This window comes from Mya arenaria, chromosome 14, assembly GCF_026914265.1.
Source record: "Mya arenaria isolate MELC-2E11 chromosome 14, ASM2691426v1".
Taxonomy (NCBI): Eukaryota; Metazoa; Mollusca; class Bivalvia; order Myida; family Myidae; genus Mya; species Mya arenaria.
The window spans coordinates 41,382,785-41,407,445 of NC_069135.1; the positions used below are offsets into that span (position 1 = coordinate 41,382,785).

Sequence of the window (24,661 nt, forward strand, 5' to 3'; positions counted from 1 at the left end):
ATTCAATCGCAGACTTTTCTATTTAAGTTAAAACATTGATGTTTTATGCACTTTTCTTAAACCATTAGTAACATTAATCTTCGAAGGAAATATGAAATCTGGGATTTGATGTTTTGTCAGCAATCTTTTACCATTGGTTTGCTGATATTTACGCAAAAATTTGCTCATTCCAAGACAAAACAAAAGATGTTAAAACGGTATATCTGTGAGAATGCAGCTCTAAATGTTTTGGCAAACATGTTTTTGATTTGGCAGCACAATCAATCTTGAAAATTGCTTGATTTTACTGCTGTATTAGAAATTACAGGGGTAATGGGGGATTTTTTTAGTGTTTTTATTGCTTTTTGTGATTCATACAGTCATACTTCATTCCTCAGGGCACAACTTACAAATAGACAGAACAGGAAAATGGTCATTTTAAAAGGTCAAGGACAATGTAAGTTGAACAATCATATTTTGTTCATGGCTTGTATTTTTGGTATATTTTGTTGCATATATGCTATTAAAAAGTTGAAAGTTAAAACTAACTTCATAGTTGAAATGATTGCTTTGAATGGTATTGTCAGTTGAGAAACAGCACTATTAAGAAATATGTTAATGGTACTTTATTATTTTAATCAATTTTAGATATTTGTATGAAAATTAAAATCTTATTTTGTACATGAGACCTTTTAAACAGTTATTTATAATATAACAATGTGTAAATGAAGCTTTAGATCAAAACTTAAAGCTGCACTTTCACAGATTGTCATTTTAGACACTTTAAAAAATTTGTCTCAAAAGCTGATTTGGTTATCATTCCTCTAATTCAGTCATATTAGATAATTCACAATAGAACCAATCAAAAATGTTTGGTAAGACTGCCGAAAAGTTCATTTACATTAAATTGGTCGTAATGCTACTTTACCCATAAAACATCATTTTAGCCATAAATATGACAAAATGCAATCTGATCTTATTTCAGTAGTCTAATATCACTTAAAATTGGTCTATGCAAAAAATGGTCTATTTATAGACCAACAATAAAAGAGTGCCGGTAGTCAAAACGATCAATTAGTGAGATTGCAGCTTTAAATACACCTTTTTAAGACCGCTGTAAAATTCTAATGGTTTGCCTCAATCTTTAAAGCTAGCATACTGTTTAATTGACAGCCATACTTTTTGTTTAAAAGTGTCATGATATGTTTGTACAATGTGTTTATATAATTCATTAAAGAAGTCAAAACAAATTTGTTTATCATGTAATTTGTTTTCTATTATTTAAATGACCCAGACGAAAATTGGGAACGTCAGTGCTAGTTCTTTTACTGCTAATATCTAATGAAGTTTCTATTGGTGTAGCAGCAAGCAGGTGTTACATTAAGGATGCATCATATAAACCAAATTATACATTCATATGCACAACATACAGGCGTGTAGCCGCCTATACGTGAATACGCTGCTGAAAAAAAACATGGTTCTGAAAAAAGCACCGAAATAGCAGTATGCGAACTTGACTACATGATCCAAAAACTGGTCATTTTCCAGTACAAAATAATGCACATCGAAACGCACAGAATGCACTAGATTGCACCATGGTTTTCAAAATTTTCTGAGGGGGCATGCCCCCGAACTCCCCAGCACATTTATGAATCCACATGAATAGAGGGGTAGCTACGCCCCTGACATTATTGAAACCACAGTGTGGCTAAACAACACTTGTATGTTTATCCTACGCAGTGATCTCCCATGGAAAATGCAATCGTCAAAGAATCTAAAGGGGATGTTTATATGGACTAGATTTGAAATACAAGTGTTTAAAAAAGTTGAGTTCACTCACGAAGAGAATCAACCATACTCCTCACTTGTTGGAGTAAGATGAAAAGTCCACTTACCGCGGGAAAGAAAGTACATTGAAAATATTCATTTGATTCAATTGACTTTATCTTTTTATAAATATGTTGCAATACATAAAATACTTTATTTTTTATAATTGTTTACCCATGTTGAATTTTATTTGGCAAATTTATTAGAGATTTATATATTAAGAAACTCAGTTTTTTAGTATGTGAATGGTTTGGATCGGCTTCCTCAGCCGCTAAAGGGGTTATGTTTATGACATACTTTTTTAAATCTTTCGAACTTGAGTTTTTGAGTGAATTTAAGCGAAGCGTACAGGGTTTTGAAAATGCATCTTTTACTTGGATTTTATAGATTGCTATTACGAAATAAAGTATTGTGAATCAAACTAAGTGTTAAAGCTAAGCTATTGATGGCTGGAACCCTAAATGTTGATATGTGCTAAAATATATAGTCTTTGAAGTCCAAAATTTTGAAATGCGTTACAAACATGATTCAACAAAAGGCTGTTGCACAATCAGTTGATTGACATAATATTCGAGTATGTGTTATCTGCACCGGCATGGGCTTGCTCCCATCTTTTTTAAAAATGCAATTGAAGTATAAAAGAAAATCAACCTTGTTACTATTATTTCTGCAAATTCAATACCAAGGAGTAAAATAAATATAAGTGTTCAGATGCATTACGAGAAAATCTGGTGTCAAAACATGAGAGAGTCTCTTTAAACAGAAAAGTTTTGGCAGATACTCAGTCAGTCAGATGATCATAATTGTATAAATAATAGCTTTTAAACGTTGTCATTCCTGTTCATCAGAGGTCGATGGTAATGCATAGCATCATCGCACTGGAGTACGAGAACGTTGTATACAGAGTATGTTTAAACTGAACATGCGTTTGTTTATTTCGATGTCTTAAAACGTTTAAACTGTTTATAGGAACTATAACATTATGAAACAACAATTCTGATTACAGAAACTCATTGGCTCAATCTTTCCACATCCGCCCCTCCTTCGGAACAGAAATTGAATGGCTTAAAATGTTGGGCCGGGGAAGGTGTACTCCTCTAATTTATAGTCCGAAATAGGGCATTTTTATCTTAATATTGTATTTTCCCCGATATTGACTGAGAATGTATAAACGGACGATTCAAAGGGGTGGAGGGACCGACCCCCCCCCCCCCCCTGAATCTGCAATTGAGTACATGCATTAATACCGTCTCCGTAGCCTATTGGTTAAGGCGTAGCCTATTGAAGTCGTAGTCGTGGGTTCATTCCATGGTACATTTAGCTCGATCCCTTTGCCGCGTGATGCCTGCCTCTCGGTACTTTAAGGATGAAAGTGGTTTAGTGGTGTAGGTTTCTGCTTCTTACCCACGACTATGTGGGTTCGATCCCCACCAGGGGTACTATCTCATGGATGGCCTCTCAAAAATGACACAGTAACAGTTTCTAGCCAGGAAACGGACTCGAGAGTGATTTTATCAGCTAATCACCTTTAGCAAAATCGAGCTTGTTTATTTTAGTTAAATTTAACCAATGAAATTTGTACCCCTTCATCGGTGCTTTGAAAAATAATTAAATGACCCTGTTTGAAGCAAGTGCTTGCGCTTTCACGGTAATCCTTGACCGAGTGGTCTTAAGGAATACATTCAGTGTTCTCTAACCTTAAAGTCGATTAAAAATTCAATATTATAACCAAGTATCACCAGGAAGTATCTTTGGAAAATGCAAAATTAAACAAACAGTTTGATTTTTTATATTTATTAGTGAAATATGCATTTTGATAAAACAGTTTTCTGAAAAGGAATAATAAAACTACACATCTGACGCAGTTGTATATAATAAAACTGCTTTAGATTGCACACAAGTTGAAAATGCCGATGGTATACGCGAAATCAGGTAACAACTAGCATCTTGCATTGTTATTTTCTTGAATATTCTATCAATATTAAATTAATTAGCAATTATATGATGACATGTATATATCCCAACTTTTTTTAACCCAGCAGCTGTAATACTGTGGAAATCTCCAACTGGTGATTTCTCCAACTTCTGTGTTCTCCAACTTCTATATTCTCCAATTGGTGAATTTTATCAATAGAAATTGACTGTGGAATTCTCCAATTGGAAATTTCTCCAATTCGAGAACCGTTTTCACAAAATCATAATTTTTGATTTTTTTTTAGATTTTAATAAAGTTAATAACTCTAGTACTCAAAACATAAATAGAAATGTAATTTTCTGTTCCAAATTGTAATATTTGATTTTTTTCATATTGCTGATTTTTTCCCCCGTTTCGGCTCATATGGAAAATTCTCCAACTGGAGTTTGCCAAAACCCCGCAGGGGACCTAAAATCCAATTGGTGGCCAACGGGAGAAATCAATTTTGGAATTAAAATTTTCATATTTCTTAAAACTTTTTTTTAATTTTACTTAAAATATTTCTTATTTAATGGGCAAACTTTCTATGTGTCGCTTTTGAAGTTGATATCTAAGGTAATAAAAAAACTAAGTTTGGAAGTAAACCGGATTTGCAAACTTATACCGGATACTGTTTTTGGCAAATTGTACACAAATCAATGTAGTTAATAAATGTGTGACCATTCAACTCCGAGTCTCAAGTATTTTTAGCTCACCTGAGCACAAAGTGCTCAGGATGAGTTATTGTGATAGCTCTTCATCCGCCCGTACACTCTGTCCTTTAAGTATCTCATTCTAAAGTACTAGGCCTATTTGGATGAAACTTCACAGGAATGTTCCTTTGGTTGTCTGCTTTAGATTTGTTGCAAACACAATTATAAGTATTATAGACTTAACAGCTTTGACAGTCATGGGAAGACCCCAGGTACCCCTACATGCATGATACCATCACCAGAGGACACCTGGGTAGAACCATCGACCTTCCACTTGTTGCATAGCTACCTCACATTAAGAACTCAGCACTGAGTTAGGCTTCGACCAGAAACTAGTAGGCAAAGTCTTAAGTAGATGAACTGTCTTTCAACCAAACATTGTGCACCAGACCCCTTTAGGGCCTCCTTTGCCACAATGTAGCAAAATTCTACAAAAACAAGCAACTGCATACAGATTTTGGAAAGTGGATACATTTTTTTTATTAGAATATGACCCAAGTTCAGCAATACTGTGAGCCTACAATTTAAAATTGGCAATTTCTCAAAAAAGTGGCCTTTTTCCCTGAGGCCCTGATATGCACATTTTCAGCTTTATCAAGGATCCACCTATAAATTAATTGATCTTTCAATCTTCGTCTTGCCTGGCTAACTTCATGTACTATGCTGTTGGTAGTGTCATTCCCAGTAGTTATCACAAGACCACGCAATGAAATCTGTTCAGAACAGTTCTATTCTATTCTAGTACTAAATATTTGGCGTCAATTTTTACAGAAAAACAAGTATATCATTGCAATTTTGCAACAAATATATATACATTATACAACAATATTACCATGTTACTAAGGCCATGGTCAATCAAGACGTAGATGCAGGAGTTCTCAAAAAAAAAATCAGTAAATTTTACAGTTTGAATTTGGCGCTAGCGAGACAGTATGTTGACATGCAAGGTGAAGGTCATTCGTTTTTAAAACTTATTTTTTAATTTGAATTTAGATAATATTTTCATGATAATGCACATAATAAATTCATTAGGATAGAATAATATATAAATGCAGTAGGAATAACGAAAAATAAATAATTAAACATTTTTTACCTGTTTTAATATTGACCAATCGTGTAACACTATCTCTTCGCTTCATTCTCCTGTCACTTCAAAATCAAAATGGCGAACTTTACTTGATATGCGCTTCCACAACCGATATTTTCAAAAGAATTACGTATGTAGAGGGCTTTCGTTCAGTTGAGACTTCGCAGATCGAAAGGAAAAGAGTTTTTTTATGGAACGTACGTGGAAATTCTAGCCGTTTTTTGTTTATTTCGTAGAAATCGACCAGAAATCGTGTTTGTATACATGAACAGAATGGACGTCGAAAACGACATGAATTGAAAATAATAGCAATTTTTGAAACTTTTTCTCATTTCTTTGCTATATGAGTGATTTAAATGAAATAAAAAGGTTTAACGCTTGGATTGATGCTTTCAAATGGCGACCACAAAGAAATAACTGTGATCTGGTCGTTTCTTGCAGCAGTGTTCTTGTTTGTTCAGCATGATGTTTTTGTTCCGTTGGAGACCTTATATCTTATTATAGTATATAGCCCATATAGAACATTAAAAAAAGTTTGTGTCAAGTACCTGTGCTTGGAGGTGACTGAAAATACAAAAATAAGAATTTTATCTATACTGTACAGTAAATTATCTACCTGACACCCATGCAGATCACTACGTGATTTACTTTTAGTTTCATCTTTTTTACAATAGAAATAAGTCAATTAATCATGAATTAATGGTCCAGAAATCAAATGCACGTTTACTTACAAGTATTCGTTGCTCCAAACATAATACTGTATGATATCTATGATAAATTAGGCGCGATTGAATATTAACTTAATTTTACCCCACCCACTTCAGTTACTGTAGACATGCCTTTTGATTTATGGTAGAATTTAGAAAATATAAACAATAAAATGCAAGTTCGTTCATTACCTCATTAAAAAGTCGGTTAGAAGTAAAATAAAATAACGCTCTAACCTCAAGAGTAACTGGTAGAAACATTTCTTTTGATCATGTTGGTAGCTGAATGAAAGTCGCTATCGCCAGTATCGGTTGTTTACATACGGGCGCTTCATTCATGTATTATGCAAATGATCGATTCCGAAGCTGGAGCCCTACGAACGGCTACGAACTGTGGCGGGTAATTCGAAAGTTGATATCTTTGATCTCCAAAATATCAACAAATGCGAGTTTTCTTTATAAAAAATTGAAATGTAACATCAAATGAATATGATATGAACTAGTATATCATAAAATTTTAATTTTATTTATGCTCACGTATTTTTCTAATTACCGCTGAACGTATAACTTTAAGTTTTAAATAAAATAATCAACTGTAGTGTTTTAATACGTATTTTGTAACTTTAAATTGATTGCCCGTTAAGTGAATTATGGCATTCAGGGGCGGTCCCAGGATTCGATGTGAGTAAGTAACTAAGGGGCATAACCTTTTGACCTGCAGCCCTCCCTAAGAACCGAAATATATTTGGTTTAAAGTGTGCAAGGGTGTTTGGGGGTACTCCGCGAACTTTTGTTTACTAATTTCTAGCCCGAAATGGTGCATTTTGTGCGTACTTCATTACTTTTTTCTCTTATATTGAAATATAAAGTGAACTTGGACAATTTTAGTGTGTGTGTGTGTGGGGGGGGGGGGGGGGGGGGGGGGTCCGCTTATGACATTAATAATTTGGATTACAAGGGTAAAGTCATGAAGGTTTTCTGCTCAATTGAACTTACTACAAGATATTGCAGCGTAGCTATTTGTTGTTAAGAAAAAAATCCAACATCGTAAACCGACCATAATAATACACCCGAGGTGTATTAATCCGTCTCATGCTTACCAAGTAAGTTCTTGTACACCAAGTAACATGTACACCAAGTTTCATAATATGTACCTCATGTAGACCAAGTAGCATCATAAACACCAAGCTACCTAATGTACACCAAGTAAACTTATCATCACAAAGTAACCTCGAGTACGCCTAGTAGCATCATGTACATTAAGTTACATCGTGCACAACAATTAACCTCATGTAAACCAAATTACCTTGTGTACACCAAGTAACTTCATGTGTACCAACTAACCTCATGTACACCAAGAAACCTCATGTACACCTTGTTACCTCATGTACACCAAGTAACCTCATGTACAGTCAGTAACCTCATATATACCAAGATACTTCATGTGTACCAAGTAACCTCATGTACAGCCAGTAGCCTCATGTACACACGAAGTGACGTCATGTACTCAAAATAACATCATGTACACCAAGTAAGCTCATGTATACAAAGTAACTTCATGTATACCAAGAAAGTTCATGTGTACAAAGTAACCTCATGTACACCCAGTAACTTCATGCACACCCAGTAATCTCATGTACACCCAGTTACCTCATACACACCAAGTAACTTTATGTACACCAAGTAACCTCATACACGAAGTTACCTCATTCACACCCAGTAACCTCATGCACACCAAGTGACCTCATGTGCATTCAGTAACCCCATGCACACCCAGTAACCTCATGAACACCCAGTAACCTAATGCACACCCAGTAACCTCATGTACACCAAGTAACCTTTTGCACACCCAGTAACCTCATGCACACCCAGTAACCTCATGCACACCCAGTAACCTCATGTACACCCAGTAAGTTTATGTACACCAAGTAACCTCATGCACACGAAATAACCTCGTGTATACCAAGTAACCTCATGAACACCCTGCGAACTCATAAACACCAAGTAACTTTATGTAAACCAAGTAGCCTCATGTACACAAATTTACCTCATTAATTTCAAGTATTTGATATTTATCAAATAGCCTCATGAACACCGAGTAATCTCATGTACACCCAGTAGCTTTATATACACCCAGTAAATTTGTGTTCACTCAGTAACCTCATGAACACCCAGTAACCTCATGTACACCCAGTAACCTCATGCACACGAAATAACCTCGTGTTTACCAAGTAACCACATGTACACCCTGCGAACTCATAAATACCAAGTAACTTTATGTAAACCAAGTAGCCTCATGTACACAAATTTACCTCATAAATTGCAACTAATTTAATATGTATCAAATAGCCTCATGTACACCGAGTAACCTCATTTACACCCAGTAGCTTTATATACACCCAGTAAATTTGTGTACATCCCGTAACCTCATGAACACCCAGTAACATCAAGTACACGCAGTAGCTTTATATACACCCAGTAAATTTGTGTTCACTCAATAACCTCATGAACACCCAGTAACCTCATCTACACCTTGTAACTTCATGAAAACCAAATAACTTCATGTACACGAAGTAACCTCATGTACACCAGGAACCTTATGCACATCCAGTAACCTCATGTACACCAAGTAACCTCATGCACACGAAGTAACCTCATTCACACCCAGTAACCTCATGCACACGAAGTAACCTCATGCACACCCAGTAACCTCATGTACACACAGTTACATCATGTACACATCATGTACACCCTGTAACTTCATGTAAACCAAGTAACCTCATGTACACCCAGTAACCTTATGTACATCCAGTAACCTCATGTACACCGATTAACCTCATGCACACCTAGTTACTTTATATACACCAAATAACCTCATGCATACGAAGTAACCTCATGCACACCCAGTAGCCTCATGTACACCCAATAACCTCATGCAAACGAAGTAACCTCGTGTATACCAAGTAACCTCATGTCCACCCAGTAACCTCATGTACACCCAGTAACCTCATAAACACCCAGTAACCTCATATACACCCACTAACTTTATGTACACCCAGGTACCTCATGCACACGAAGTAACCTCGTGTATACCAAGTAACCTCATGTCCACCAAATAATCTCATAATCAAAACGTAACCTCATGAACACCCTGTAAACTCATAAACACCAAGTACATTTATGTAAACCAAGTAACCTCATGTACACCCACTAACTTTATGTACACCCAGTAACCTCATGCACACGAAGTAACCTCGTGTATACCAAGTAACCTCATGTCCACCAAATAATCTCATAAACAAAACGTAACCTCATGTACACCCTGTAAACTCATAAACAACAAGTACCTTTATGTAAACCAAGTAACCTAATGTACTACAAGTTACCTCATGTACAGCAATTAACCTCATGTACACTATCTTACCTTATGTGTACTAATTAAGCTCATATATAGAAAGTAACCTCATGTAAACAAAGTAACCTTATGTACGGCCAGAAACCTCAAGTACTACAATGTTACCTCATGTGCACCTAATTACCTCATGTACACCAAATAACATCATGTGCAGTATCCTCATATGTACCAGGTAACATCATGTAAATCAAGTAACCTCATTCACACACGCATGTGCAGTTACTCATATTTACCAAGTAACTTCATGTGTTCCAAGTAACTTCATGTTCACCAAGTAACATCATGTGAATCAAGTAACTTCTTGTGTACCAAGTAACCCCAGGTGTACCAAGTAACCTCATGTGCATCAAGTAACCTCATGTATACTAAGTAACCTCATGTGTACCATGTTATCTCAGTGTACAAAGTAACCTCATGGTTTGGTTCTACTCAAATAGGTTACTTTAGGTTGTTCGCTTTATCCACTTTGAAATAAGCATTAACAATTAGCATATAACCATGTATCATAAACAGGTCTATATAACATTTTGTAATAGATAATCTATGCAAATGCAAAATGTATTGAGCCACAAGTTATGTGGACCTTTATAATGTCATTGAATTATGGAAATATCAATTTCTTATTTCATAATTTGTTAACATTGTTATACAAAAAAAAATCCTCGAATTACTAAGACAGATTTATAACAATTAAGAAACCTTTCGTCATATTGAATCTATCCATTATAAGCAGTGAAAATAGCATTACGTTCCTTTATCTTCTCAGCTATGCAATGTTAAGGGAGATAAATGCGCATGATGACATTATGAAACATAAGAATTAGTATTAACACACCTTGTACTTCTTTGTTGACATCAGAATATACCTACTCTTTTAAAGCAGTACTTATGTATTTGTACAAAAGCTGCGTTTTCCCTATACATGTATATTGGCTTCGCCGCTACGTTTTTTACCGACCCTACAGTATCGCGGATATTGGACGATGGGTTTATATGGCCGGAACGCTAAAAATAGAGCAAAATGCTAACAAAATGGAGTATTAGGTTGTTTCCAACTCTGAATATACATGGTGTTCTCTATTTATTCCAGGCAATGATCTGGTGCTGTACAGACTGGTATGTCGAGGCGTAAGATGTGGTTTATATCGACCAATCAGAGGACTATAGGATGGAATATACACGGTGTTTCTCTATTTATTCTAGGCAATGATCTGGTGCTGTACAGGCTGGTATGGCGAGGCGTAAGATGTGGTTTATATCGACCAATCAGAGGACTATAGGATATGATCTGGTGCTGTACAGGCTGGTATGGCGAGGCGTAAGATGTGGTTTATATCGACCAATCAGAGGACTATAGGATATGATCTGGTGCTGTACAGACTGGTATGTCGAGGCGTACGATGTGGTTTGTATCGACCAATCAGAGGACTATAGGATTTGTTCTGGTGCTGTACAGAATGGTATGTCGAGGCGTAAGATGTGGTTTATATAGACCAATCAGAGGACTATAGGATGGAATATACATGGTGTTTCTCTATTTATTCTAGGCAATGATCTGGTGCTCTACAGACTGGTATGGTGAGGCGTAAGATGTGGTTTATATCGACCAATCAGAGGACTATAGGATGGAATATACATGGTGTTTCTCTATTTATTCTAGGCAATGATCTGGTGCTGTACAGACTGGTATGGCGAGGCGTAAGATGTGGTTTATATCGACCAATCAGAGGACTATAGGATATGATCTGGTGCTGTACAGGCTGGTATGGCGAGGCGTAACATGTGGTTTATATCGACCAATCAGAGGACTATAGGATGGAATATACATGGTGTTTCTCTATTTATTCTAGGCAATGATCTGGTGCTGTACAGACTGGTATGGTGAGGCGTAAGATGTGGTTTATATCGATCAATCAGAGGAGTATTGGATGGATGGATGTGTACACTTCATCTTTGCTATGAAAATTTAAAGAATAACATTTATAAGATTTTATTTAGTCGGAAGTAAAATATCTTAACATCATTATTTCATTGTTTTGATAAATTTGGTGATATTGAACTTGAGCCAGTGATACAATTGAACACTCTGTTGAGGAAAATCAAGAATTAAAGGAGTCCAGGGGCTTTAACTTATTACTTTTGACTTATTTCAGCACAAAAAGTACTGACGAAAGGGAATTAGATCTAGTATCTAGTAATTATTATTTCTTAATTGCACATGCATTCAATTCTATAATATTAACACACGAGGAGAATGGTTGCTAGGCGACTGCATAGTTGTTCATATGAAAACTTGACATACATTTAAAACAAAACATGTTAAAAAATTAATCACCAAATCTGTCGCTTTTTTAACCTAGAAAAGAGATGTCAGCATGTGCTGGGCCTCTCAGAATGGGACATTCCCGCTCCAGGAGGCCAACAGGGGGTTGTAAAATACAAAAAGGGAGTTGAAGAGGTAAGACAGTTGCACTTGTTCTGGTTTCTTTTAGCGTTTTATTTTATAACTAAATTTATAAAGGGACTCAGTACCACAGTGTTTTATGTCGGGCCGTCGTTTGTCAGGCCCGCTTGCAGTGAGTTTGACTTTAGTGCCACACTCGGAGTCAGGCAAGAGGATGTTAGATCGTTAGACATACCATAGCATTCATATTAGGATCAGTGCGATCAAGATCAAGGTTGATGTTACTAATAAAAATGTTAAAAGGTTCCACTCAATAAATTAAGTAAGCATTGCTGGATAGTGAAAGTAATCTTATGTAATAGCCAATGCCCCTAATTGCACAAATTAAAAACCTGGTGTCATCACATTGCAGTGTATCTTGTTCGAATATTGTTTTTAAAATGAGATTCTAGAATTACCATGCTTGGCTAATAATCTCCTCCGGAAGCCTGAGTCATGGATACAATCCATATCTAGCACAATTCCTAGCCATGTCATTGAACAACTGTTGTGCAACGTAGAACTGCTTTATGGTATGATTTCCGGTGTATTATAGGGATTTATCAGTGAAATAAAAATGATATTTCACAGTGAAATGAACAATTTTATATTTTCACTGTTTTAAAATTTATGCCTGTTCTTACGTCCAGATCAGATGTCAGCGCACACAAGGACCTACTTTTAATGACGTAATTTATGAATAATTACAATCAAGTGCCATTTTAAATCCTTTTAAGGCATATATTATCATAAGAATAATGTTTTTTTCAGTGTAGAATAGAAAAAAAATCACATCGTGACCACAGAAATAAAAAAAAACAACAACACTTATTACACCCTTGAAAAATTTGGTGCTTAATTCATGGGAACACATCAGAAAGTCATAAATGAAAATATACAGAGAACAACTTGAAACCATTCTGGAATTACATATAATAAAAATGAAGACAAAATTGGCATCGCACCTCTTCGTAGACGAGGAAATCTTATCACTAAAGACAAGGCGAGCGCAGAAATTCTTAAAGTACAGTTTCAGTCTGTGACCACGAAAAACCATGGAGGATAGATTTCACCAACCAACAAACGAATCCCTGCTGATATGCCCCCAATTAATATAAGAGTAGCAGGTGTAAAGAAATTACTGAAAGACAGGGCAGCAGGTCCTGGTGAGCTCCCCAATATCGTCCTTCAAACATGTTATGAGAAGCTAGCCCCTGCAATATCTTCAATTTTTCAAAGATTTGTCGACTCTGATGAACTGCCCGATGATTGGAGGAATGCCAACATCACCAGAATACAAAAAAGGCGATCGTCATACCGCAGAAAACTACCGACCCGTCTTTTTGACTTGCGTGTTATCTAAAAGTCTGGACCACATCATCTGCCACCAAATGTTAGACCACCTAGACAAGCGTTATGTACTTACTTCTCTCAACCAGCTTAAGATCTGGCCACTGCTGTGAAACGCAACAACACATGAACTACTTTAATACTATGACCAAAATAAACAAAATTGACATCGCGATCCTTGACCTTTAATTAAGCATTAGTTACCGTGCCGCAAAAAAACCCTTAAAGTATACGGAGTAATAGGTTCCTGTTCGACCTTGATCGTACACTTCATTACAAACAGACAGATGTGCGTATTGGTTGAAGGAGAGCAATCCAATCACGTACATATTGAATCCGGTGTCCCAAAGGGCACAGTCCTTGGGTCACTTTTCTTCCCCTGCCACATAAAGAACATCCTAGATAAAGTCAAGTACCATGTACTACTTTTTGCAGACGATTGTCTATTAGAAAGAGCCATCAACAATATAGCTGACCACCACAAACTACAAGATCTTATTGTTTTTACAATCCGGGGCGGACGACTGTGACATGAGTTCAAAGCAAAGAAATGCTGCATACTAAGCATACGGAACAAGTCCAACTTCTTTTACAACATTTACAACCACATCTTACAACTGGTCTCAAAGAACCCCTACCTTACAGTAACCATCTCTGAAGATCTTAAATGGAAAAACCACATCAACAACAGTTGCAAGAAAGCAAACAGTAAACAGGGATTTCTTCGCCATAACCTTCGCCAGTGCCCCATGACCTGCAGAAAGAACGCTTACCTTGAATTATTCCATGTAAAATTAGACTATCGAAGCGTCGTCTGGGACCTCTACCTAAAATGTGACATCGACCGTCTAGACCGCATAAAACGCATAGGGGCTAGATTCATCACAGGCGATGATACATCTAGATAAGAGGTATGTGTCTCAGATATGCTGCAAATTCTCGAATAACAGAGCCTACAGGACTGAGGCGCAGACACCTGAGGTTGGACATCAAGACAAGAAGGCTGCGTCTCCGAAATGAAAAAAACTTGAATTGCATAGCCTATTGAACAGGCGCAGACACTTGAGGTAGACCTACTTGAACAAGGTGGTGGAAGGGCACGTATCAGCCTTTGACATTGACCAATTTCTTATAACTTAATGACCTAAAAGAACTATAGGGGCTAAAACATGAGAATTTCATCAATACAAACTGTGTTAGAACTCAGTGAATAACAGTACCAAACGTTTGCGGCTATTCACGCTAAAAGGGACCTTAATTTAAAATCATTTTTTGTGAGAACAGCTTTTGACTGGAACAAATTTAGTGACAATATAGTACACCTTGATTCAGTGAACTCATTCAAACTATCAGTAACAAAAAAGTGATTAAGCGCACTCCCTTCCCGTGATGTTAAAGCCAGTACTGGACTCTACCACGTATCATTCAGATTCAGATTTAGATCAACCTATATTGTGCCCCTCTGGGTGCACACCTTCAGTACCGTTAATGAACATAATTCAAAAGAAAGAGAATAGGTTTGTTCAGTAACAACAGAACAATGGAAACTTGAACAGAATGATGATTTCAAATGATTAAGTTTCCTGACAGTTCGCTATTATCAAGCCGCATTTTCAGCATGTTTACTGATGTAAGATTAGCATACAAGTTTATGTATTGAATTTGTCTTTTAAACATTAAAACTGCTTTGTATAGAGAGATGATATGTTCAATTCAAGATCGAATTAAGAGCTCGGATTTTAGGCAATACAGGCTAACCCCGTTGGCTCGAACTCGCTTGGCTCGATTTCCTCGTTGGCTCGAACTGGATTTTATGGACCGATTTCTTTCTTCTGAAGGTAAGCATTCCCGCTTGGCTCGATGTTTTCGAGGCTCGAGGTATTTTCGTCGGTCTCTTTGAGTTCGAGCCAACGGAGTTTGACTGTATATGGTGAAATGTCTACAAATGTCCAAAACCTGACACCATCTGCCTTCAATTTAGCGGTGTCCCTGTCAAGCAGACAGGCTACTGTATACATAGTTTTATATGTTATTAATAAGAACATCTTTGAAAAACATATTTGATCATGTGCGTAGTAATATCATTTTACATAGTCTTGACCCGGAAAGGTATGGAGGTGTTAGTAGTTTATACTCCGGGTCCCGGCATGAGCATATTAAAGAGTCGCATAGTGACAGTTCAACCAACGCACTCATATCCTGGGCAGACTATCAGGCGGTTAACCAGTACTAGGTGCCTTCACCTCTTCAAGGAATTGACAACTTCTGTAAATACCAGTGGTACAGTGCGAATGGTCGTAGAAAGGGTTTCATAACAGAACTGACCTGGTCCACCCGGGAATCGAACCCGGGTTGTCCGATTCACATTCCAACGCTCTACCGATTGAGCTAACCGGGCGGACTTATTGCCCGGAAAGGTACGGCATTGGATTTGGATTGTATACCTAAAATCCATCTATGCTCGCTCAAGGTGACAGATTTATAGTTAGTATGGTCTGCTTATCAGGGGAGATCGCTGAGTAAGAAATTGCCCGTAGACGCAAAGTCCACAAATAATTTCACAAGATGGTAGAAATTAGATCATTGTTCACAATGGGTACAAAAGATGTAAAGGCTTGAATGTCTTTCAATTTTGGAATTTTAAGAAATATATATCAATGAAAACTATTTATCTTCTGTTCACATTTAAATTGTGCGTCTTATTTTTTACTTAATATATATCAAAGAAAATTGAAAATTACAGTGAGATTGAGCCCGGAGAAATGAATGCGCATTCATCTTAATTCGACATGTTTGACACTTAAACGACCAACGGAGCCAAAGGAAAAATCGTCAAAAGAAGTTTATCAAGCTTTAAATGACAGACTATATTATTATATTCATTGCACTTATTTCGCTTTTATCATTTTTTCAATAGCATCCGACGCTCATTCTTATGCCTATATTTGCTTATTTTACGTCAGTTCAGTATTGCTTGACAAGAAAAACGAATTGTGAAAGGCCTTTAGAAATAGTCAATAAACGAGTGTTTTCAGTCTATTCAGAAATTAATAATGCATCCAATATTTACACAAGTTCAAAACGATTTTTAAAATATTTTTATCACACATTTTGTCATTATTGGATATAGAGTTGAAATGTATTTTGGGCATTTATTTATGAAATGGTAAGGCAACTATATTTTAGATTATTTATTGTGATTTATATCATTTTCACAAATAAATATATCTCTATTTTGGTTATATTATTGAACATTTTATTCGTATTTGTATTATATACAGTCAAAACTCGCTATCTCGCAGCCGTTAAGACCCCGTGAAATACATCGTAATAACGAAAATTCGATATAACCGAACAACAAAACATGCCTAATTTTACCTAAAATATTAATCACAACAGTGTTCGACATAGCGAGTTTTGACTGTATATATATTTATGGCTTTACTCATCAGGGAAACTTATTACTATAAACGTTCTCTTTCATATACCTTAAAGCGTGTGCTTATGCAGACATTTGCACATATACAGTCGAATCCCGTTGGCTCGAACACCCAGGGACGGCGAAAAAACCGCGAGCCTCGGAAAATTCGAGCCAAGTGGTAATGATAACATTTCATTAAAAAAATGCTCCTTTTCAACTAATTCGAGCCAACGCGGAAATCAAGAGAATCGAGCCATGCGATTTCGAGCTAACGGGTTTCGACTGTAATGTACACTCTGTGACTCACATATTTCGAAATTTGTCTCCATATGTTTATAAATTAATTTGAACTGTTGGGATGGAGGCACAAGTCAGAATGTTCGCTCAGTCTTAACGAAACGTGCTCCTTTTCACTTCAACGTCGGTTTAAAAGCTCAACAGAGCTTTTATGTATATATAATTGCCGTCACAAAATAAATACAATTTGACCTAATCTAATTGGCACATTGATTGATTTTTTCAGTCTCTATAACACGATACACTATTTTATACTTGATCAAATTTGCACATTGATTGATATTTATTTTCAGTCTCTAAAACACGATACACTATTTTGAGAGTCTTCGTACGGATAAACTCCTTCATCAGAGGTTTGATAATGATAAATCTAAAACATAGCATCATCACTCTGGTGAACGAGAATGCGTACCGAATAATGCCAACTTTTGAACTTCTGCGTACCGCGTACCGCTCTCATGAGTCCCAAGTACTCCGTATTCGATCAATACGCGTACAATAAAGAAGAAATCCTCCTATGGTAATATTATGTAAATTGAGTTGTTCTTTCATGTACGTGAAGTTAGCGGCCTAGCGGCCTAGCGGCCTAGCGGCGTGAAGTTAGCGGCCTAGCGGCCTAGCGGCCTAGCGGCGTGAAGTTAGCGGCCTAGCGGCCTAGCGGCGTGAAGTTGGCGGCCTAGCGGCCTAGCGGCCTGGCGGCCTAATTATTTTTTCTATTTCCAAGGAATTGTTAATGCGTTTTTTTAAAACAATGATAAATCAAGGTTTTTTATTCATATAGTTACATAGCGGCCTTAAATTGTTATATATTCAGAATATTTTTCTTTACCTTTTATTCTAAAACAATTTTAAATTAACTGTTTTATGCACAAATTATCACTCTGAAGCGTTTTTCAAACTTTTTTCAAAAAAGTCGATCAAGCACTTCAGCGACCTAGCGGCATAGAAGCCTGAAATTAGCGGCCTAGCGGCCTAAATTGAATCCTATTCCAAAGCATATATACATGCATTTTCTTCTAAAACAATAACATTTTAACTGTTTTTATGCACAAATTAACACATTGAAGCGATTATCAACAGTTTTTTTTCCAAAAACGTCGATAAAGCAGTCAGCTATTTCAAAGCATTAAACATGCCTGTTCTTCTTAATCAATGATATATTAACTGTTTATATGCACAAATTATCACTCTGAAGCGTTTTTCAACTTTTTTTCAAAAAAGTCGATCAAGCACTTCAGCGGCCTAGCGGCGTGAAGTTAGCGGCCTGGCGGCCTAGCGGCCTAGCGGCCTAAAATGGTATCCTATTTCAAAGCATGTATGCATGCATTTTCTTCTAAAACAATGACATATTAACTGTTTTTATGCACAAATTAACACTTTGAAGCTATTAGCGATTATCAATATTATTTTTTTTTTGGCTTCGATAAAGCAGTCAGCTATTTCAAAGCATTAAACATGCCTGATCTTCTAAAACAATGATATATTTACTGTTTTATGCACAAATTATCACTCTAAAGCTTTTTTTTATTTTTTTTTCAAAAAAGTTGATCGAGCACTTCAGCGGCCTAGCGGCCTAGCGGCGTGAAGTTAGCGGCCTGGCGGCCTAGCGGCCTAGCGGCCTAAAATGGTATCCTATTTCAAAGCATGTATACATGCATTTTCTTCTAAAACAATGACATATTAACTGTTTGAATGCACAAATTAACACTTTGAAGCTATTAGCGATAATCAACATCTTTTTTTTTTCAAAAAAGTCGATTAAGCAGTCAGCTATTTCAAAGCATTAAACATGCCTGATCTTCTTAATCAATGATATATTTACTGTTTATATGCACAAATTATCACTCTGAAGCGTTTTTTCAACTTTTTTTCAAAAAAGTCGATCGAGCACTTCAGCGGCCTAGCGGCCTAGCGGCCTAGCGGCGTGAAGTTAGCGGCCTGGCGGCCTAGCGGCCTAGCGGCCTAAAATGGTATCCTATTTCAAAGCATGTATACATGTATTTTCTTCTAAAACAATGACATATTAACTGTTTTTATGCACAAATTAACACTTTGAAGCTATTAGCGATTATCAACATTTTTTTTAAAAGCGTCGATAAAGCAGTCAGCTATTTCAAAGCATTAAACATGCCTGTTCTTCTAAAACAATGATGTATTTATTGTTTTTATGCACAAATTATCACTCTGAAGCGTTTTTCAATTATTTTTCAAAAAAGTTGATCGAGCACTTCAGCGGCCTAGCGGCCTAGCGGCGTGAAGTTAGTGGCCTGGCGGCCTAGCGGCCTAGCGGCCTAGCGGCCTAAAATGGTATCCTATTTCAAAGCATGTATACATGCATTTTCTTCTAAAACAATGACATATTAACTGTTTTTATGCACAAATTAACACTTTGAAGCAATAAGCGATTATCAACAAAAAAAAATTAAAAGCGTCGATAAAGCAGTCAGCTATTGCAAAGCATTAAACATGCCTGATCTTCTAAAACAATGATATATTTACTGTTTATATGCACAAATTATCACTCTGAAGCGTTTTTCAACTTTTTTTCAAAAAAGTCGATCAAGCACTTCAGCGGCCTAGCGGCCTAGCGGCCTAGCGGCCTAGCGGCCTAGCGGCCTAGCGGCCTAGCGGCGTGAAGTTAGCGGCCTGGCGGCCTAGCGGCCTAGCGGCCTAAAATGGTATCCTATTTCAAAGCATGTATACATGCATTTTCTTCTAAAACAATGACATATTAACTGTTTTTATGCACAAATTAACACTTTGAAGCAATAAGCGATTATCAACAATTTTTTTTTAAAAGCGTCGATAAAGCAGTCAGCTATTTCAAAGCATTAAACATGCCTGATCTTCTAAAACAATGATATATTTACTGTTTATATGCACAAATTTTCACTCTGAAGCGTTTTTCAATTATTTTTCAAAAAAGTTGATCGAGCACTTCAGCGGCCTAGCGGCCTAGCGGCGTGAAGTTAGTGGCCTGGCGGCCTAGCGGCCTAAAATGGTTTCCTATTTCAAAGCATGTATACATGCATTTTCTTCTAAAACAATGACATATTAACTGTTTGAATGCACAAATTAACACTTTGAAGCTATTAGCGATAATCAACATCTTTTTTTTCTTCAAAAAAGTCGATTAAGCAGTCAGCATACATGCCAATCCTTCTCAAAAATATGTTGATAATCGCCTCAGAGTGATAGTCTGTGCATAAAAACAGTTAACATATCATTTTTTTAGAAGAAAATGCATGTAGTCATGCTTTGAAATAGGATAGCATTTTAGGCCGCCAGGCCGCTAGGCCGCTAGGCCGCTAACTTCACGGCGCTAGGCCGCTAGGCCGCTGAAGTGCTTGATCGACTTTTTTTTTTATAGTTGAAAAACGGTTCAGAGGGATAATTTGTGCATATAAACAGTAAATATATCATTGTTTTAGAAGATCAGGCATGTTTAATGCTTTGAAATAGCTGACTGCTTTATCGACGCTTTTAAAAAAAAATTGTTGATAATCGCTAATTGCTTCAAAGTGTTAATTTGTGCATAAAAACAGTTAATATGTCATTGTTTTAGAAGAAAATGCATGTATACATGCTTTGAAATAGGATACCATTTTAGGCCGCTAGGCCGCTAGGCCGCTAGGCCGCTAGGCCGCCAGGCCGCTAACTTCACGCCGCTAGGCCGCTAGGCCGCTAGGCCGCTGAAGTGATCGATCGACTTTTTTGAAAAAAAGTTGAAAAACGCTTCAGAGTGATAATTTGTGCATATAAACAGTTAATATATCATTGATTAAGAAGAACAGGCATGTTTAATGCTTTGAAATAGCTGACTGCTTTATCGACGTTTTTGGAAAAAAAACTGTTGATAATCGCTTCAATGTGCTAATTTGTGCATAAAAACAGTTAAAATGTTATTGTTTTAGAAGAAAATGCATGTATACATGCTTTGAAAAAGGATTCAATTTAGGCCGCTAGGCCGCTAGGCCGCTAATTTCAGGCTTCTATGCCGCTAGGTCGCTGAAGTGCTTGATCGACTTTTTTGAAAAAAGTTTGAAACACTTCAGAGTGATAATTTGTGCATAAAACAGTTAATTTAAAATTGTTTTAGAATAAAAGGTAAAGAAAAATATTTTGAATATATAACAATTTAAGGCCGCTATGTAGCTATATGAATAAAACACCTTGATTTATCATTGTTTTAAAAAAACGCATTAACAATTCCTTGGAAATAGAAAAAAATAATTAGGCCGCCAGGCCGCTAGGCCGCCAACTTCACGCCGCTAGGCCGCTAGGCCGCTAGGCCGCTAGGCCGCTAACTTCACGCCGCTAGGCCGCTAGGCCGCTAACTTCACGCCGCTAGGCCGCTAGGCCGCTAGGCCGCTAACTTCACGTACATTGTTCTTTCTTATATTTTCAATTCCAATTGATCTCACTACAACATTTATATATACATGTATCTATACATATTATGCGTGTGTGTTTGTGTGTGCGTGCCTGTGTGTGTGCGTGCGTTAGCGTGTGTGTGTGTGTGTGTGTGTGTGTGTGTGTGTGCGTGTGTGTCCATATGTCGACTATAAATCAAAAAATATATATTCATATATAGTAACCATGTACATGTATATGAAAATTCACACAAACTCGTTATGTTTATATCTAAACTTTTGTATCTAAACGTTTCGACGTAACGCCTACACCAGTAGAGAAGATTAAAGCGCTGAAAGCGCGAAAAGCGTGATTTTACTTTTTTACAATTTCGTTCCCGTTAGTCGCATTTACCTTTCCATTACAATATTTGCAATTTGAAAATTGTTCGAACTTCTGGTTTCGACCACAATATTGTTATCAATTTTCTTTCCATTGCAAAATCTGTAATTTGCATAGTTATCAATAATTTTCCGCCATAATATCTGTAATTCAATAAGCTGTAAAGATAGAATTCTTACATAAAATGTTGAAATATCCAGTCTTATCCAAACATTTATATAAAGAATAAAAATACATAACTCAGAGACTAGTTTGAAAAATTATAAATAAAGATGGTTGTTTTTGCGTATTTCAGAAAAGTGGGCGATTTTGCCGAGGATTTGTTTATTGACTGCAATTGGAGAGCGAACTTTTTACCAAAGATGAACAATTCCAATACAAGTTGGAAACTTTTGAAAATCCTTATAATACTGGTATTGGAAATAAACTATGGAAGCGGACAAGTGACTGCCTGTAAGTAAGATCATTAAACTGATTAATAGTTTTAAATGTATTGAACAGGGTTACAGATAAAAAAACACGTCATTCTTTACATCTTCGTCGGATATCCACATTCCGCTACTCTACATCTTTGTCGGATATCCACATTCCGTTACTCTACATCTTCGTCGGATATCCACATTCCGTTACTCTACATCTTCGTCGGGTACTCACATTCCGTTCCTCTACATCTTCGTCGGGTACTCACATTCCGTTAATCAACATCTTCGTCGGGTACTCACATTCCGTTCCTCTACATCTTCGTCGGGTACTCACATTCCGTTCCCCTACATCTTCGTCGGGTACTCACATTCCGTTACTCTACATCTTCGTCGGGTACTCACATTCCGTTCCTCTACATCTTCGTCGGGTACCCGCATTCCGTTACTCTACATCTTTGTCGGGTACCCACATTCCGCTACTCTACATCTTTGTCGGATATCCACATTCCGATACCATACATCTTTGTCGGATATCCACATTCCGTTCCTCTACATCTTCGTCGGGTACCCGCATTCCGTTACTCTACATCTTCGTCGGGTACCTGCATTCCGTTCCACTACATATTCGCCGGGTACCCACATTCCGTTACTCTACATCTTCGTCGGCTACCCACATTCCGTACCACCACATCTTCCTTGGGTTCCCACATTCCGTTACTCCACATCTTCGTCCGGGACCCGCATTCTGTCCCTCTACATCTTCGACGGGTACCCACATTCCATTCCTCTACATCGTTCTCGGGTACCCGCATTCCGTTACTCTACATCTTCGTCGGATATCCACATTCCGCTACTCTACATCTTCGTCGGATATCCACATTCCGCTACTCTACATCTTTGTCGGATATCCACATTCCGTTCCCCTACATCTTCGTCGGGTACCCGTATTTCGTTACTCTTCATCTTCCTCGGGTACCCGAAATCCGTTACTCTACACGTTCGTATCGTATTCACATTCCGTTACTCTACATCTTCGTCGGATATCCACATTCCGCTACTCTACATCTTCGTCGGATATCCACTTTCCGTTACTCTACATCCTCGTCGGATATCCACATTCCGTTACTCTACATCTTTGTCGGATAACCACATTCCGTTTTTTCTACATCTTCGTCGTGTAAACCCACGGCTAACGCATTCCGTTTCTCCATATTATCGACGCACAATGGCAGAGAAGCGGGATGCGTCAACCGTGGGTGTCCGAAGCACAAATGCAGACAAGCGGGATGTGTCAACCGTGGGTGTCCGACGCACAATGGCAGAGAATCGGGATGCGTCAACCGTGGGTGTCCGACGCACAATGACAGAGAAGCGGGCTGCGTCAGCCGTGGGTATCCGACGCACGAATGCAGAGAAGCGGGATGCGTCAGTCGTGGTTATTTGATGCACGAATGCAGAGAAGCGGGATGCGTCAGTCGTGGTTATTCGATGCACGAATGCAGAGAAGCGGGATGCGTCAGTCGTGGTTATTTGAGGCACGAATGCAGAGAAGCGGGATGCGTCAGTCGTGGTTATTTGAGGCACGAATGCAGAGAAGCGGGATGCGTCAGTCGTGGTTATTTGAGGCACGAATGCAGAGAAGCGGGATGCGTCAGTCGTGGTTATTTGAGGCACGAATGCAGAGAAGCGGGATGCGTCAGTCGTGGTTATTCGATGCACGAATGCAGAGAAGCGGGATGCGTCAGTCGTGGTTATTCGATGCACGAATGCAGAGAAGCGGGATGCGTCAGTCGTGGTTATTTGAGGCACGAATGCAGAGAAGCGGGCTGCGTCAGCCGTGGGTATCCGACGCACGAATGCAGAGAAGCGGGATGCGTCAGTCGTGGTTATTTGAGGCACGAATGCAGAGAATCGGGATGCGTCAGCCGTGGGTATTCGATGCACGAATGCAGAGAAAAGGGATGCGTCAGCCGCTGGTTTCCGACTCACGAAGGCAGGCAAACAGGATGCTTCCGTGGGTATTCGACGCATGAATGCAGAGAAATGAAATGCGTCAACCGTGGGATTTCGACGGACGAATGCAGACCAAAGGGATGCGTCAGCCGTAGGAATCCGACGCACGAGTGCAGAGAAGCAGAATGCGTCAGCCGTGGGTATCCGACGCACGAATGCAGATAGGCGGGATGCGTTGGTCGTGGGTATTCGATGCACGAAAGCAGAGAAGCAGGATGCGTCAGCCGTCGGTATTTGATGCACGTATGCAGAGATGCAGGATGCGTCAGCCGTGGGTA

General features: G+C 37.9%; 1 protein-coding gene across 1 annotated transcript in view; it reads left to right on the forward strand.

Moving 5' to 3' along the window:
- Window positions 1–16,601: 16,601 nt before the first annotated feature.
- LOC128218109 (cadherin-related family member 2-like) overlaps window positions 16,602–24,661 on the forward strand; it is a 38,408-nt gene continuing 30,348 nt past the window's right edge. Inside the window, exons 1-2 of the mRNA XM_052925658.1 lie at window positions 16,602–16,641; window positions 22,244–22,401. Coding sequence (XP_052781618.1) covers window positions 22,311–22,401 — 91 coding nt within the window. The 5' untranslated portion in view covers window positions 16,602–16,641; window positions 22,244–22,310. The remainder of the gene's footprint in view (window positions 16,642–22,243; window positions 22,402–24,661) is intronic.